Below are 15,267 nucleotides of genomic sequence, written 5' to 3' on the forward strand. Positions count from 1 at the left end.
TGTCTTATATGCATGACTGCTGTCTAATGATAGCATGAATTCAAGTAAGCTTCGTCACCATTTGGAGACAAGGCACAGAGAAAGGAAAAATAAATCAGTGGAGTATTTCCAAAAACTACAAGACAACAATTTTCAAGGAAGAAACAAATTGGATCAGATTTTTAGTAAACAAGCAAGCAATAAAGATAGTAGTTTATTAGCATCATATGAAATCAGCAAAATAATAGCAAAATCTGGAAAGCCACATAGCATTGGTGAAACTGTCATCTTGCCTTTGATATCAGTTGTAATTTTAACAATGTTAAACAAAAATGCATGTGAAATTACCGATAACCTTCCTTTGTGCAATAACACAATATCCAGACACATTGATGAAATGTCTGAAGATGTAGAAAATCAACTTATTGCTCAATTACAAGTGAAACAGTTTGCAATGCAACTCGATGAATCAACTTTGATGGGCAATGAAGCACTTTTATTGGCATATGTAAGATGTATGGATGATAATCAACTCAGAGAGGAAATGCTTTTTGCAAGATTCCTCAAAACAGATACTAAAGGTGAAACAATATTTAAGGAAGTCCAGTCTTATTTTAGAGAAAAAAATATTCCACTCGAAAATTTAATGGCTTGTGCTACTGATGGCACTCCTTCCATGGTCGGTAGGTACAGAGGGTTTATCACTCATTTAAAAAATGCATTGCCAAAAGTATTTTGCATACATTGCATGATTCACTGCCAACATCTGGTGGCGAAGAGATTGAGTGGGCGTCTTCATGAAGCCGTCCTGTAATAAAAGCCTCTTGTAATAAAAGCTGTCAACCTCATTAAGGCCTAATGCTCTTCAAGATCGTCTCTTTCACAAATTTTGTGATGAAAATGAAGAAGGATTTGACTGTCTTGTACTGCATACAGAGGTGTGATGGTTGTCTAAAGGCAATTGTCTTCGTCGTCCTTTGGGACAGTATCGTATCATTTCTAAACGAAAAGGAGATTGGAAAACAGTTGGTTACCATGAAAACAGACATATTTTACCTCTCAGATGTGTTTGAAAAACTGAAATCTCTTAATAAGCTGCAGCAAGGACATAATTGTGATTTAATATCTAGCAAAGAAGCCATTAATGCATTCCTAGGAAATCTCAAATTGTACAGTCTTAATATCTCACGCTGTGCGTTTGACCAGTTTCCAAACCTTGCTTCAGTTAGCAGTGATTTAAAAGATGATGATTGTGTTGTGTATGTTGATCATTTAAAAAAAAATTATGAAGACATGCAAGTTCGGTTCAAGGACCTACTAGAACTGAACATCCCAGATTGGGTGCTGATTCCATTTGAGGTAAATATTGCTGATGTTGAAATTAATTTACAAGAGGAACTTGCTGAATTGCAGTCGGTCTGATGAGACAGTCCAAAGTCTATTCAAAAAAAGGAAAGCATGTATGGAAAAATAGTGACATTGCACGTAAATATCCGCTTTTATGGGAGAAAGCTAAAATGTATGTCATTGTTTTCCCATCATCTTATCTTGTGGAATCTGGCTTTAGTCATGTAACACAGTTGTTAACAAAAAATCATAATCGCCTTGATATAGTAAAAAGAGGTGATCTTCGTCTGACTCTCACAAAATTGGAGCCAGATATAAAAATGCTAATATCAAAGCATCAGCCACAAGGACCTCATTAGTAGGGCCTATTTAATGGGATCCTATTTAATAGCCTTAGGAATAAATTTATATATGTTGTTTGAAATAGTATTTTTTTTAATTTTTTTTTTTACTAATTCCGTCATTACAAGTAAAATTATGTTTCGGTTTTATCAATTAAAATTTTCAAAATTTGTAATTTACATTTTTTATATTATATTGGAATTGTGTAATTATTAGCTTTTACTAACCTACAAATAAATATTTCATTCAGGAATATTACATATGCGATATGGGGGTCCACATACGTAAAGTTAGGACTCAGGGGATCCACAAGCAAAAAAAGGTTGGGAACCCTTGGTTTATACTAATGTTTTTTTACTTTTTACACCACTTGTAAACTTATGCATCTAAAGCTGGACCAGAAAATGGTAAACTACATGAATGGAGAGTAAGTGTAATTTCCAAGGTAAACTGAGAGAAATAGCATAAGACGTGTTCAGATTTTATCACTGCACTTGTTTTGGCATTGTTGTGGATTTTGGAATGCAAGTAAGAGAATCAACTGATTGGTAGAAAGACAAAAATGGACAAAATCTAGTGTATACTGAAACTTTGCAGAGTATATGGTTTCTGTAAAGTTACTCCTGTTAACACAAAAATAATATAAACCCTATAGAAATAAAAAGAAAACCAAGTCAAAATTAAATTTTATGAGTTCATAAGAAACAAACTTCTACTTCTTATGAAAGAATCTGAGAGAGAGAGAGAGAAATATGAATTATACCAACATTAGAGAGAAAATGGATAATAAAACAAGCTTACTCAGAAGACAGTATTCATAGATATTTTTGAAATGTCAGAAGTAACTGAATTCCCTTTCCTCCCATTATTTTCATGGGTCCTTCTAATACTAAGGTGTATTACTAATGTGAAGTGTTGCCTATGACAATTCTATAAGGCTTGCATAACAGTTAAGACTAACACACCTATTGTGTTGTGTATCCACAAGTCATCAAAAAATTTGTTCCAGATCTAGGCACAACCCACAAAACTCATCCACCATGATTAAAGCCAAAAATCATGATCACATATAAAAAAAAAAAAAAAAAAAAAAACAATGAAAAATGATTCAGATTAGGAAAAGAAAGAGTAAAAAAGAAGCAGTTTTCAACAAAAAAAATGCTCTAGTCCCTTGATGCTCATTATAACCAAGGTTCAACTGTATGTGCAACAAAAAAAAAAAAAAAAAGCTATTTTGTTTCTGAAAAGTTACCACTTCTTTTGGTTACAGATACTACTAACCAGTAAGATTTGTGCCATAACAGAATGCTCATTAAATGCTGCTGTAATGGTCAGAAGTTAACTATTATCAAACCTGTGACAAGACATCAAACAAGGCAGGAATTTCAAAATATTTCATAGCTGAAGAAAGATAAACTAGAAACTGTAAATTTTTGCTGCCAAGATGGCCTGGTGCCTGGGATTTGTGTCGTAGATTCACCTATAACTTTTGTCTGTTTTTCGTGCGTTGTCATTAATTTCTTTTCAACTTTTTTATCATGGCTTAAATTTTATTTTGTCATACAATATAGCGGGAGTTGAGTTTTATTATTATCTTAGTAATATTTATTTTTATGAATAATATATACCAGTGAAAAATTTTTTACTGGTTTTTATGTCAAGCTCAACAAGAAAATTAAAGCTAATTAGTTTAGATCCTTTGTGTCCACTTCATATTTCTACATAATTAGTTTTTTATTCATACATTCCTTCAAAATCTCCTGTGTCTTACAGAGGCTTCTCTGCTTGTTACCCAATTGGAAAGGTATGGATTCAATTTGCCAATAATTTAAAATGTCATTATGAAGGAATTTCATAAAGGCTTTTTTCACTTGAAGTAGTAGTAAGCTAATTTCAGGAGAAAAGATTTCTTCTAGATTTCATATCATGTAACTTAGCCTGTGAATGCATGCAATTTACAGACATGATTCTTAATCTTAATTCTTGCCACAAGGAGGGGGGGCATGCCACATGTGTGCAATTTTTCCACTCCCATGATGCTTCTGACAGAATATTCTCACAAATCTAAATTTTAATACGGGCTCTAAAGCATATGGGCTTGTATGAGTCAAAACATAGCAACCTTCATTTTAAAAATAAATGTATGTAAACAAACTTATAAAAACAAAATTAGAACCAAACATTCAGTGTTAATTCATATAAATAGTTATATTATTCAAAATTTTAAAAGATATCATCGGTACTCCAGTGTACACTCCTATAGAGGGCTGATGGCTGTGGAGAAAACTGATGAACGACGTGAAAGGACGGAATTTCCCAAATCTTTATATCATCACCAGCAGATGCAAGCTTTAGGTTTGTGGGAGTGGTTAAAGCCATCTTGGGAATACTTAAACAGTAGCAATATTAAACTGATCTGTTGTATACTGTCAACCTAGTGTTGATGAAGCAAAGAAAATAAATTCTTTAAATATTTAATAAATGTTTTAGACAAGTATAAGTAAAAAAAAAAAAAAAAAATATCAATGATTATAAAATAAAAAAAATTAAAACAAATGATTATGATAAAATTAGAGAGAGAGAGAAATTTAAATGAGCTACCAACTTCTTAACACAACAGAAATGTAATAATATATAATAATTTAAATAATAGTTCTTATTAATGCTAGTAACATTCTATTTAAGAACAATCCATATAAGGGATATTTAACTTACATAAAAGGTAGAAGTGTACAACTGATTCAAAAAAATCTTTTTAAGAATTAAAAAAAAAAAAAATTTTTTTACTGAAAGTTCCTTTTTTACTAACACAAAATTTGGCAAAAATGCCATATCTGGATGTATCAATTTTAAATGTTTCTGAAGACACTACTCACACAATTTACTCGTAACAGGCACAGATTTCTGATTGAAAACTGACTGAAATTTTAGTTAATTTCCCAGTTTACATTTATTTTACATACTTCTTGTAAATTAAAGGATAACAAGGTGCTGTGATTTTGTCTTTTCTTAACTGTTTCAGTCCTACATATGTAATATAATTGTTGTATTTATCTATCATCTCAGTCACATATTTTCACATTTTTCTGATGCAGATGCCAAATATCTGTCTACAAAGCTTATGGGATGTCTGATTTAGAAACTATTTTGGATGCATACTTGAATGTCTTAAATTGTAATAACAAGTTTTGATTGAATAAAAGTGATGAATTTTATTATAATTAAAATATAATAACTTTAATGTCAAAAAAATTTCTCTGCCCTTGATTGTTTTTGGGTTTATTTTAAAACGAACACCCTAGATATGCGAATGTTGATATGCAGGAGCTTGGGGTGGCTCTTCTTGTACATTTTAAATATAGGCAATAATTTAATCGCACTACATTTAACAGGTTAATTTCATTATGTTGTTTTAAAAAGTCACTTGTCCAAAACTTTTTTCTTTTCTGACTTCCAACAAATAATGCAAATGCAGCATCTACCCAGTATATTCTTCCAATGATGATATTTTTTGAACTACATTGCATAGGTTTTATGTTTACCATAAAAACATGAAGCAACATGCATCTTGAGTCAAGTAACACATCTCTTGCTCTTGCATAAGTTGCATGCATTATAGACTGTGAAAATGCATGAAAGGAGGCACCATCTAAATATACCTTAATGCATATCACAGTGCTTTAATTAAAATATTTTTATTCTAAAAAAAATAGTAGAGTAGCATTTCTTTTGATAAAATATTTATATCTTGCTCAATAACTTGTGAAGGTGACTCCAAGCTCTGAGGAATGACTTCTTGGGTGTACCTAAACTGCAGGGCTACCAGTCAGGATTAACTTTAATTATTATTCAATACTAGCTTATTCATCATAATATGAAAGAAAAAAATACAAAAGTATAGTTAGTTAAATTTTAGAGAGCAAAATTTTCCTAGCTATACAAGAAATACAGATCTCATTTTAATTACACAATAGCATCATAAACACTTTTTCCAGCTAATTTTCTTTTACTTTTCCACTTGATCAATTTCAAAAGCTCACTAAATATAGAGGAATAATAAAAATTTCCTATATTTATACTCATATAACCAAGATATACTTCAAAAACACTAGGAGAAAAGTTCAAAAAGACTGAATTTAGAAGAACAGTAACAGAGTTTAGTTCTAACGTTTTAAAACATGCAGATTTTGGTTTTCTGCTTTTACTCAATCACAATACTGTGAATACTCGAGACAACACTCAACATTACAGTAGACTAAAAAGAAATACTGTAAATAACGATTAATACCAATATGTAATTTGTATTAGTAGCTTTTTGCAGCTGTCAAAGAAGATCACATTAAACAAATGGCTGGGAATAGCTGTTATACAGATGCTACACAATAATAAAGTACGACTATAATTTTTTATTTATAATGCAGAATAAAAGGAGGAAAGTGATACAAGATTTAATAGGAAAACAAATTTATTTAAAAATACTCTTAAAAGACATTAATATAATTTATCTCATTGAAAAGTGATACAAGATTTAATAGGAAAACTATTAAATTTATTTAAAAATACTCTCAAAAGTTATTAACAGATTTATCTCATTATATCATCAGTCTATTCATACTGCTTTTACAGGACTATGTTAGCTGCAGCAGTATTTCTTTAATTACAGCTCTCTTTTCATTATTGAGGTTACACCTAAAGCCTAAAACTTTTGTTTATGTTCTCCAAACACTTGGTAGTCAAAAAATAACACATCTGAAATGTATGGTTCCTTTGTTACTGCACCATAATAGCTAATCAGATTCGTCAGACAAGATCTCCCCCTTAACTCAACAACAGGTACAATGACAAAAAGAAAAATTTAAATTTATGTCAAAATGATGTAAGGGTCAATTTTAATATTCATTTAGTGTAGTTTTGAGCTCTTTTAATCAGCATCCCCAATTTTGTTGGAATTTGATAAGTATATCCATAAAAAAATTAGATCTCAGTTTCAGATGTTCTGCATATACCTATGTGCTGGTTCATGTAATGGTAGACTTCAGTATTTGTTGAGAACTCCACATGTTTGTAATAAAAATGAACATCAAGATTCAGAAAAATTACTTATAGAAGGATGTAGTTATCTAATATTAATTTATTTTTGGTTTTGATTTCATATCTTATGTGTCACTATTTCAATTTAAAGTGTGGTAGTTGGATTATAATTTGCCAATGGGAAATGTAATTCGGATTACAAGTTTTTGATGGATGTCTTGTCAACTGTTGTTTCACTGTTAGCGGACTTTACATTCTATTCAGCTGATTGTGTTAATTGGAATTCTTATTTTTATATGTCTTCTTGCCAGTTTTTCAGTAATAGCATTCAGCTAGCAAAGCCTGGTGAATACAGCAGCCATTAATGGGCCTCTGATATGATATGAAATTTCCGAATGCATAAGCACTTCGATTCCACATGTAGCTGTGATCCACAATACAAAAAAAAAAATAAAACATAAATTTATTATTACATCAGTGTACAATATTATCAGTTTCATTTGCAGATTTACTATCAACTTTTATTTGTGATCTGATTCATACACATTATGTGCTTTACAGCGTTGGATTAGGGTATTTTGGCACCCCGGGAGGAGAGATTTTTCAGTGCCCATTTATTACGGATATATATATATTTTTTTGTTTCATTGTTGTTCTTTTTTTTGGCACCCCTTGAAGAACGGTGCCCCGGGCAAGGCCCCTGCTAGCCTTGTACTTGATTGTGCAAATTTAATCAAATGCAGGAAAGTGCCACAATCAATTCTGGCTCTCAAATTCTGTTTTTAAAAAAATCTTTAAATTTTTAAAAATATTTTTAAAACAAAGAATGTATTGAAAAACTTAAGATTTTTATTTAGAAGTTTTTTTCTTAAACTTTTATTTAAGACAAGTTTTAAATATATTTTTTCCATATATACTTAAAGATATTCCACAAGATACTTGTGTGTGCATTTAAATGCATATAAAAATCTACTATGCTATTGTGATTCTTAATCCTGATTTAATGTTAAATTCATAAAAAAAATAAACTAAAATAATAATTAAAAAATTATATATATTATTTTTTGTTGTATCCACTATACTGCCATGATAATGAATACATTAAGAAGTGCCCAATTTTCCTCTTTTCAAAACATTTTCATGGTATCATAAAAAACTAACATGAGCCAGCGAAAATAATGGAGTTACTCCATTATTTTCCCTGGAGCAGAAATCAAACTTTACAGGTCTGTAATTACACTTCACCCTTTATGAATAGAAGACATCTCCAATCTATCAGGAATTCCCTTGAATCCAAGTATGCTCTCATAATTATGGCAAAGTTTGCTTACCTCTCTAGCTACTTTTTTATATAATTATATATATATTCTACCAAGACCCAGTGCTTATTTACTTTTAGCTTCAACGGTTTCTTTTTCATCTTATTCTCAGTTATCATGAAATCATTTAGCTGCCAGTTACACCTTGGTATATCCAGTGTGTCAACCAGTTCATCAGTGGGTATGTGTCAATTGTCATGACCAAAATCTACTTTGAAATTTGTCTTTTGCAATTACACAATGAAGCTAGCCTGGTTGCTCAACTTCACACCAATGTGAAGTTGAGCTGTTTTACTGCCAAATCATCCATCTGTAAATCTCTTGTTATTTTATTACTGCATTTGTTCAAGTATGCATAATTGCCAGAGGTGCATTTATTCATCTGGTGCACATATTAAACAATGCAAGAATAATGTTTGGCAGTTACATGCACAGTACATCAGCTATCATTTACAAAATAATGAGAGGAATTAGCATTAGTTGAGGCATATGATGATGCAAGAAAGCAAGTTTATACAGCATCAGCCAAAAAAAAAAAAAAAAAAAACCTTCCCATTTCGCCCATCCGGTCATACCACACAGTTGGTACGTTTCTCCTGAGTTACTGCTAACCATATACAGTACTTTGCATTTGTCAATGTTTAAACTTCAGTTGCCACTTCTCAGCCCATCTGCCTAATTTTTCTAGACCTTTTCTGGAATTACCTTGATATATGCATACAGGATATTTCTTTCCTAACACTCTCCTTGAATTAAATGAATTTTAAAATATCGTAATGAATTCTAGCACTCGGAGGCAAAACATTAGTGATCCAATGCACCCAGAATCTGTGGCTCGAGAGCTCTAAACCCATCACCAAAATACATCAGAACTCCAATGAATATCAATGAGAAAGAGAAGACATTGTGTCTATAAATTAAAAATGAACACAAATAACTTCTGAATGTCCTAAAATTCTAAAAAAAAATTTTTTTAGAATTTTTGAATCAGCTATCATTGTACATGTATGTTTAAAATTCTGAATTAATCCATTTAAACATGTGGGATACTGGCTCAGTATCATTTGAGTGGCCTTTGTATTTGAAATCTTAATGCATTAAATTAGAAAAATGTAGCCATTTTGTAATCTTTCATTAATTGTCAGTATAAGAGCTACACCAGAATATGTCAATATTCAAATGTGGGAATTATCTATCTATACATTAAAAAAGTTTTTTTCCCAGTGATATTTATTCAGCCAATGGAAGAAGAGGGTGAGGCAATTACATCACTACAAATGCAATTAATTATTGACACCTGCCTCCATAACATTCACCAACCTTGTGCACGTGATTCACTGTCTAACGTTTGATGTTACATTGTAATATTTTTTGTATATTAATGAATATTTTATATTAGTAAATACTGTAGTTTAGTAGTTTAGTATTTAGTAAATATTTTAAATATTTGTATAGTTTGTAAATATTTCAGTTAAATATTTTAGCCCTGTTCTTTCGGATGCAACAATATTCTTCATGTATTATGGAACCCGAAGCAAAAGGCCTTTCCCTAAATGACCTATGTAAATGCAGGTAAATAATTACATAGTGATATTGGCTGAAGTCCAGTATGCTATACACAGGCAGGTACTTTGATGAAAATGAGGAAGATGGAGATAATTGACAGGTGAAGGCACCTCCCTTTTCTGATTGTTTTGTGTCATCGAGGAGGGGGGGGGAGCTTAGCTTAAGTAGCGTGTTTATCTCTCCATCCCGCTGTTTTAAAAGGGAAAAATGAGTTCCCGATTTAAAAACAGCAGGAAATGTGGGAAAAAACACCCTAGGCATATCAACCAAGGAGGACAGTGGGTGGGGAAAGCAGTGGCACTGCCAATCACTGCTTTGTTCCTGTCCGTTTGTCGAAATATGGGAGTCACTGCTTTCCTACTGTTTTGCTTGCTGCCATGTTGGAGGGTTTACACCATTCTGGAGATTTACCGCGATATTTAATTGACCGTGAGAATGCTGCACACTACAAATGCACAGGTAAATAATTACATAGGTCATTTCCTGGTTAGATATCAACCAGTGTTTTTCGACAGGTGTGTCTTTTACGTAGAAAAGATTTGACTTACTCCATATACCTCTACATTTTACATAGAAAAGTGTGTGGGGGATGAGCAAAGCAAGCAGGGGGCAAAGCCCCCTAGTGTATTATTAAAATAACATTCAAGACAAAATATAGCATAACATTAACTTTGCCAGCCAAAGAGGATGATCCTGATCCTCATGAGAAACATTGTAGTTGGTTGGTGTCATTCTGCACTGTGTAGAAAAGGCCTGTCCCATCAAAATGGGAGTAATTTTTATGGGATTTTTCCAAACACTGGCCAAGTTGTCAGCTGGTCTTGGACAAGGGGTTGCCCACCTTCTACCACCCAAATAAACTCAGGTTTTTCATTCAGAAAAGCAGGCAATCCAACCACAAAATACAAGCACAATAAACTGCTCATAGTTTTGGGTGCTTTAGTGCAAAAACACAAAGGGGGTATATGAATGCTTGAAAAATGGCCAAGCTTGAATTGTGTGGAGAAGGGTAAATTTACTTTTATTTGAATAGGCTGGGCACACCTTTTTGTAAATTAAAACTTATTAAACAATTCCTTGATATTAATTTATGCTAATGAGATCTGACAAAGGGCCACTTCATTATAATGCCACCATGTTTTAATAAGGTTCTCCACCTTTGTAAATATAAAATTGAGAGAGGCCTACAAAAAAGGAGAAAGTTACAGCTTTTAATAATTCATTTTATAATTGTATCATTCCAGTAGTTCAAAGTTTATGCATCATAGAAAAAATGCAATCAACAGCTGCAATAGTTCTGGTAAACATAATACATACTCCATCAACGGTTTTAAATTTTTGTGAGGCATTTCATTTTTTGAAAAATGGAAAAATATGCTTACCACTTCATATCAATCAATTTGTTTTGTTGTTCTATTCTGAAATCCACAATATTTAAATACACCAAAAATGTCTATTGTCAAAAACAGAGAATAAACATCATCGAACACTATGCAAGATGACCAGAGTGCCGAACCGTAATATATATAAATATATTATTACTCAAAACATTGCAAACACAGTTTTACCATGAGAAACAGTGGTACCAAAGATACGCACTTCTCTTCAAAATGCTGAAATCAAATTAATTCTATTTTTGTATCTTCGCAATAGACAAGGTTGTTTGTTAAGTATAAAAATAGGACAGAATTTTAAAGGTGGGACTTTTGTGGGCAGCAAGATGAAAAACTGAAAAGTGGAACAAATGGTCACCATATATTAATTATAAGGATTGGCATGTGTGAGATGAGTGTTTGAATGCATATGCATTGTTAGGCATCAAAAGAGATTTGGCTTGATAACAAATTTTTTTCAGATAGCATTGAAATTATTAAAGATTTTTGCCAAATAAATAAATTAAAGTTTATTAATATTCTTTTATCCCAGACATTATATTTCCACCTAGCATTGTGGACAGCTTGAATAAAGTTAAATGTTAGTAGAAACAAATTATTAGGCAATGAGCCCTAGGGGCTCACATCTGGTGAGTATGGGCTTAGCACACCCAGGGTCCCGAGCTGGATATCATTATTCTTCTCTTTCTTGGTGATTTCCTTCTCTCTCACAGGGTAGCTCTGATTTTTTTTTTTTTTTTTTGCTTGGTGCAGCAAAAGCCTCAGGCTTCCTTGCACCATATTATTATTATTAGCCATATGGTGCAAGGAAGACTGAGGCTTATGCTGCACCTGCTGAAAAAAATTCTGAGTTACCTTGAGAGAGAGAGATATGGCTGATAATGAATTTTTTTTTTTTTTTTGGTTGGTTTTGTTCTGTATGAGCTTTGCATCATGGACTACCCTCAATGTTCCATTAACATGTTCCGCTGACCCCGTTATAACCTACTTCTTCAAGGTCAGACTGGAAAGAAAATGGAAGTACTGCGCAGCACAAAAAGGGCTGAGATTTTTCTTGGTGACTTCCCAGTTCGGCCCTATCCTGTATTCCTATCCCAATCTGCAACTAACGATAGGTACCTCGATATCGGAGGTGGGTGCTTCCATCTATCGAATTATCTATCAAATTCAAAATAAGAGAAGTTCATTCACGATTACTTTTCGATCATCCTGTATAAAAATGTCGAACGTGGAGAAGGAGATGCAAACACTGTAGTTTCAAATTCCCTTTCCTAACATATTTTTATTCTTCCACTTATACTGTATTGTGTTAAAACTTCGAAACAAACGAAATGAAAGGTGAGCTTCATGCAGTCTCAGATTATCATGATTATGATAGCTATATGGTGATCATGATAGCTATATGGTATATCATGATAGCTATATGGTGCAAGGAAGTCTGAGGCTTATGCTGCACCAGCCAAAAAAAAAAAAATTTTGAATTACCCTGAGAGACAGAGAGAAAACGAGTCACAAGTAGAAGGGATTCACCAAGAAAGAGAAGAATGATGATATCAAGCTCAGGACCCTGGGATCGCTTACATATGATAAAACAAACACTAAATATCACTCTGTGATGGGGCAACGAATGGCTGCTAAAACCAATCAATCGAAAAAATTAGGTCAAATGCTATTGTATATTTAAATATACCTTAACAAATTACATACATTCATAAAAATATATTAAGCTTTAATGCAAGTTACAAATTTCCAAAACCTGACACGACACCATAAAAGAATCATCCATTACTACAAACACATCAAAAATCCCGCAGTTTCCATATTACACCTATAGGAGGCTTTGATGCTGTACATATACCTCCTTTATTAATGCATGGCAGCCAAGTTTCTTAAACTGGATTTCGGTGAGCTCGGGAAATATTCCTAGTGACGTTAAAATTGTATTATAAATATTGAAAAATAAACAACTCTTACCGCATAAAGCAACGTTTCATTATTTAATAATGTTAAATAAATTATTAAAACCTTTAATGAATTACGTTCACTTTTGAGGACGAGATTATGAAAAACGTGTGTATGAGTAAAATGGTAAATTCATGTCAGCAAATACGCAAGTCATGAATTGTAACAGCGAATTGCCTATCTATTCAAGGATGTCGAGAGCAGTGCCGTTTCAGAGAGGCACACACCCTCACCGGATCATCTCTACCTTCCGATTCCTCTTTTCTGTAACTTATGGAAGTGGTTCATTCCGTACACAACACCTGCGCCCAGAGTAGCTCGCTCACCAATCGACGAACCCTGCTTTGACTGATGTAATATGGAAATTCTGGATTATTAGAAAAATTTATAGGAGATTATTATTATTATTATTATTATTAGCCATATAGCGCAAGGAAGCCTGAGGCTTTTGCTGCACCAGCCAAAAAAAAGAGAGAAAAATCTCAGTTACTCTGAGAGAGACAGAGAGAGAGAGAGAGAGAGAGGAGTCAGAAGTAGAAGGGAATTACCAAGGAAGAGAAGAACGATGATATCTAGCTCAGGACCACGGGTGTGAGAAGCCTATACTCACCAGATGTGTACCCATGGGATCCCATACACATTAAATTACGTATAAAGAAGAAACGCTCGTATCACGTATATAGTTTCGAAATTAGTTTATTGACTAATAACCGACTACGTGAAAATATTCTCTCTAAATAACCACTCCTTTCCTATATGGGTTTTTTAAAGGTTAGATTATTTAGCCTTATTGACAAAATCAGTGGTTGCCAAACTTTTTCCGCCATTTACCTCCCCACCTAGGTAGTAGTAGTAATTGTAGTGGCATGTGATGCAAGAAAGCAAGTGTATGAGCTTATGTAGTATCAGCCAAAAAAAAAAAAAAAAAAAATCACACCATTCCCTCCAAATGCCTATCCAGTTCCTCCTTAAATTTATTCAACCTATCAACTTCCACAACGACAGATGGAAGTTTGTTCCAGCAATTAACCACCCGCTGGCTAAAGGCAAATTTCCGCACATCTATTCTACATCTGTCTTTTCATAACTTGATTTTATGCCCACTTAGGTTCGTAATCTGAACAAGTAGAAGGATCCCATCAGAATTCAACGTGCTCAACCCATTCAAGGCATTATACACCTCAATCAGATCAGGTGCCTAGTCTCCAGACACTGCAATTTGCAGAATATAAGCCTCTCTTGGTAAGAGGATCACTTCATTCCCCTCACCAATCTTGTTGCCCTTCTCTGTACACGCTCAAGCAAATCGACATCCTTCCTAAAATGAGGCCTCCAGACCTGTACGCAGTACTCAAGGCGTGGCCTGACCATTGCCTTATACAGAGGGACAATCACTTCCTTTTCCATGCTAGCAAAATTCCTATATATCATTGACAAAACCCCATGACCTGCCCTAGCAGCCTGTCTGCATTGGTCAGAAAACTTCATATCTAACTGCACAATTACTCCCAAGTCTTTTTCATTTTCTACCATCTTAAGTGTAGTACCACACAGTTGGTACTTTTCTCTCGGGTTACTTCTACCCATATGCAGTACTTTGCATTTGTCAAGGTTAAACTTCAGTTGCCACTTCTTAGCACATCTGCCCAAATTATCTAGATCCTGTTGCAGTAGCACACTGCCATTACTGTCATTAACAACCCTGCCAACCTTTGTATCATCTGCAAACTTCGACACTAAGCCTGATATACCTTCATCAATATCATTAATAAATATACAAAACAACAGTGGACCCAACACCGAACCCTGTGGGACTCCACTAATAACATTAGTCCACGAAGAACAGCACCCATTGATTACCACCCTCTGTCTTCTCCCACTCAACCATCCTTTTATCCATTGTAGCAACTTACCCTTAATTTGTACAATAGTCTTCCATGCGCAACAGTGTCAAAAGCTTTCCTGAAATCCAAATATATGATATCAAAATTATTTTTTGCATCCAGTTCCTTTGTAACCACATCATAATAACCAATCAAATTTGTCAGACAAGACTTTCCCTTAACAAACCCATGCTGTGTCTGAATTATTGCTCCAGTCTTGTCTAGATGATCCTGCAATGCATCTTTAACCAATGACTCCATTATTTTACCCGGAACAGAAGTTAAACTAACTGTTCTGTAATTACTCGTGTCACCCTTCGATCCCCTTTGTGAATTGAGGATACATTTTCACATCTCCAGTCCGTTGGAACCTCCCCTGAGTCCAACGATGCTCTCATAATTATGGCTAAGGGTTTGCTTAGTTGCTTTGCCGCCTCCTTTAAT

At 33.5% G+C, this 15,267-nt stretch overlaps 1 protein-coding gene across 1 annotated transcript in view; it reads right to left on the reverse strand.

Annotated features, from left to right (window-relative positions):
* The window catches only part of LOC150088791 (protein NEDD1-like), an 80,476-nt gene extending 79,698 nt beyond the window's left edge, over window positions 1-778 (reverse strand). The window contains exon 1 of the mRNA XM_090370324.1: window positions 723-778. Within this exon, the coding sequence (XP_090226450.1) occupies window positions 723-778 (56 nt within the window). The remainder of the gene's footprint in view (window positions 1-722) is intronic.
* Window positions 779-15,267: the final 14,489 nt, after the last annotated feature.

The sequence above is a fragment of the Mastigoproctus giganteus genome, chromosome 3 (assembly GCF_048544385.1).
Source record: "Mastigoproctus giganteus isolate SK-2022 chromosome 3, ASM4854438v1, whole genome shotgun sequence".
Taxonomy (NCBI): domain Eukaryota; kingdom Metazoa; phylum Arthropoda; class Arachnida; order Uropygi; family Thelyphonidae; genus Mastigoproctus; species Mastigoproctus giganteus.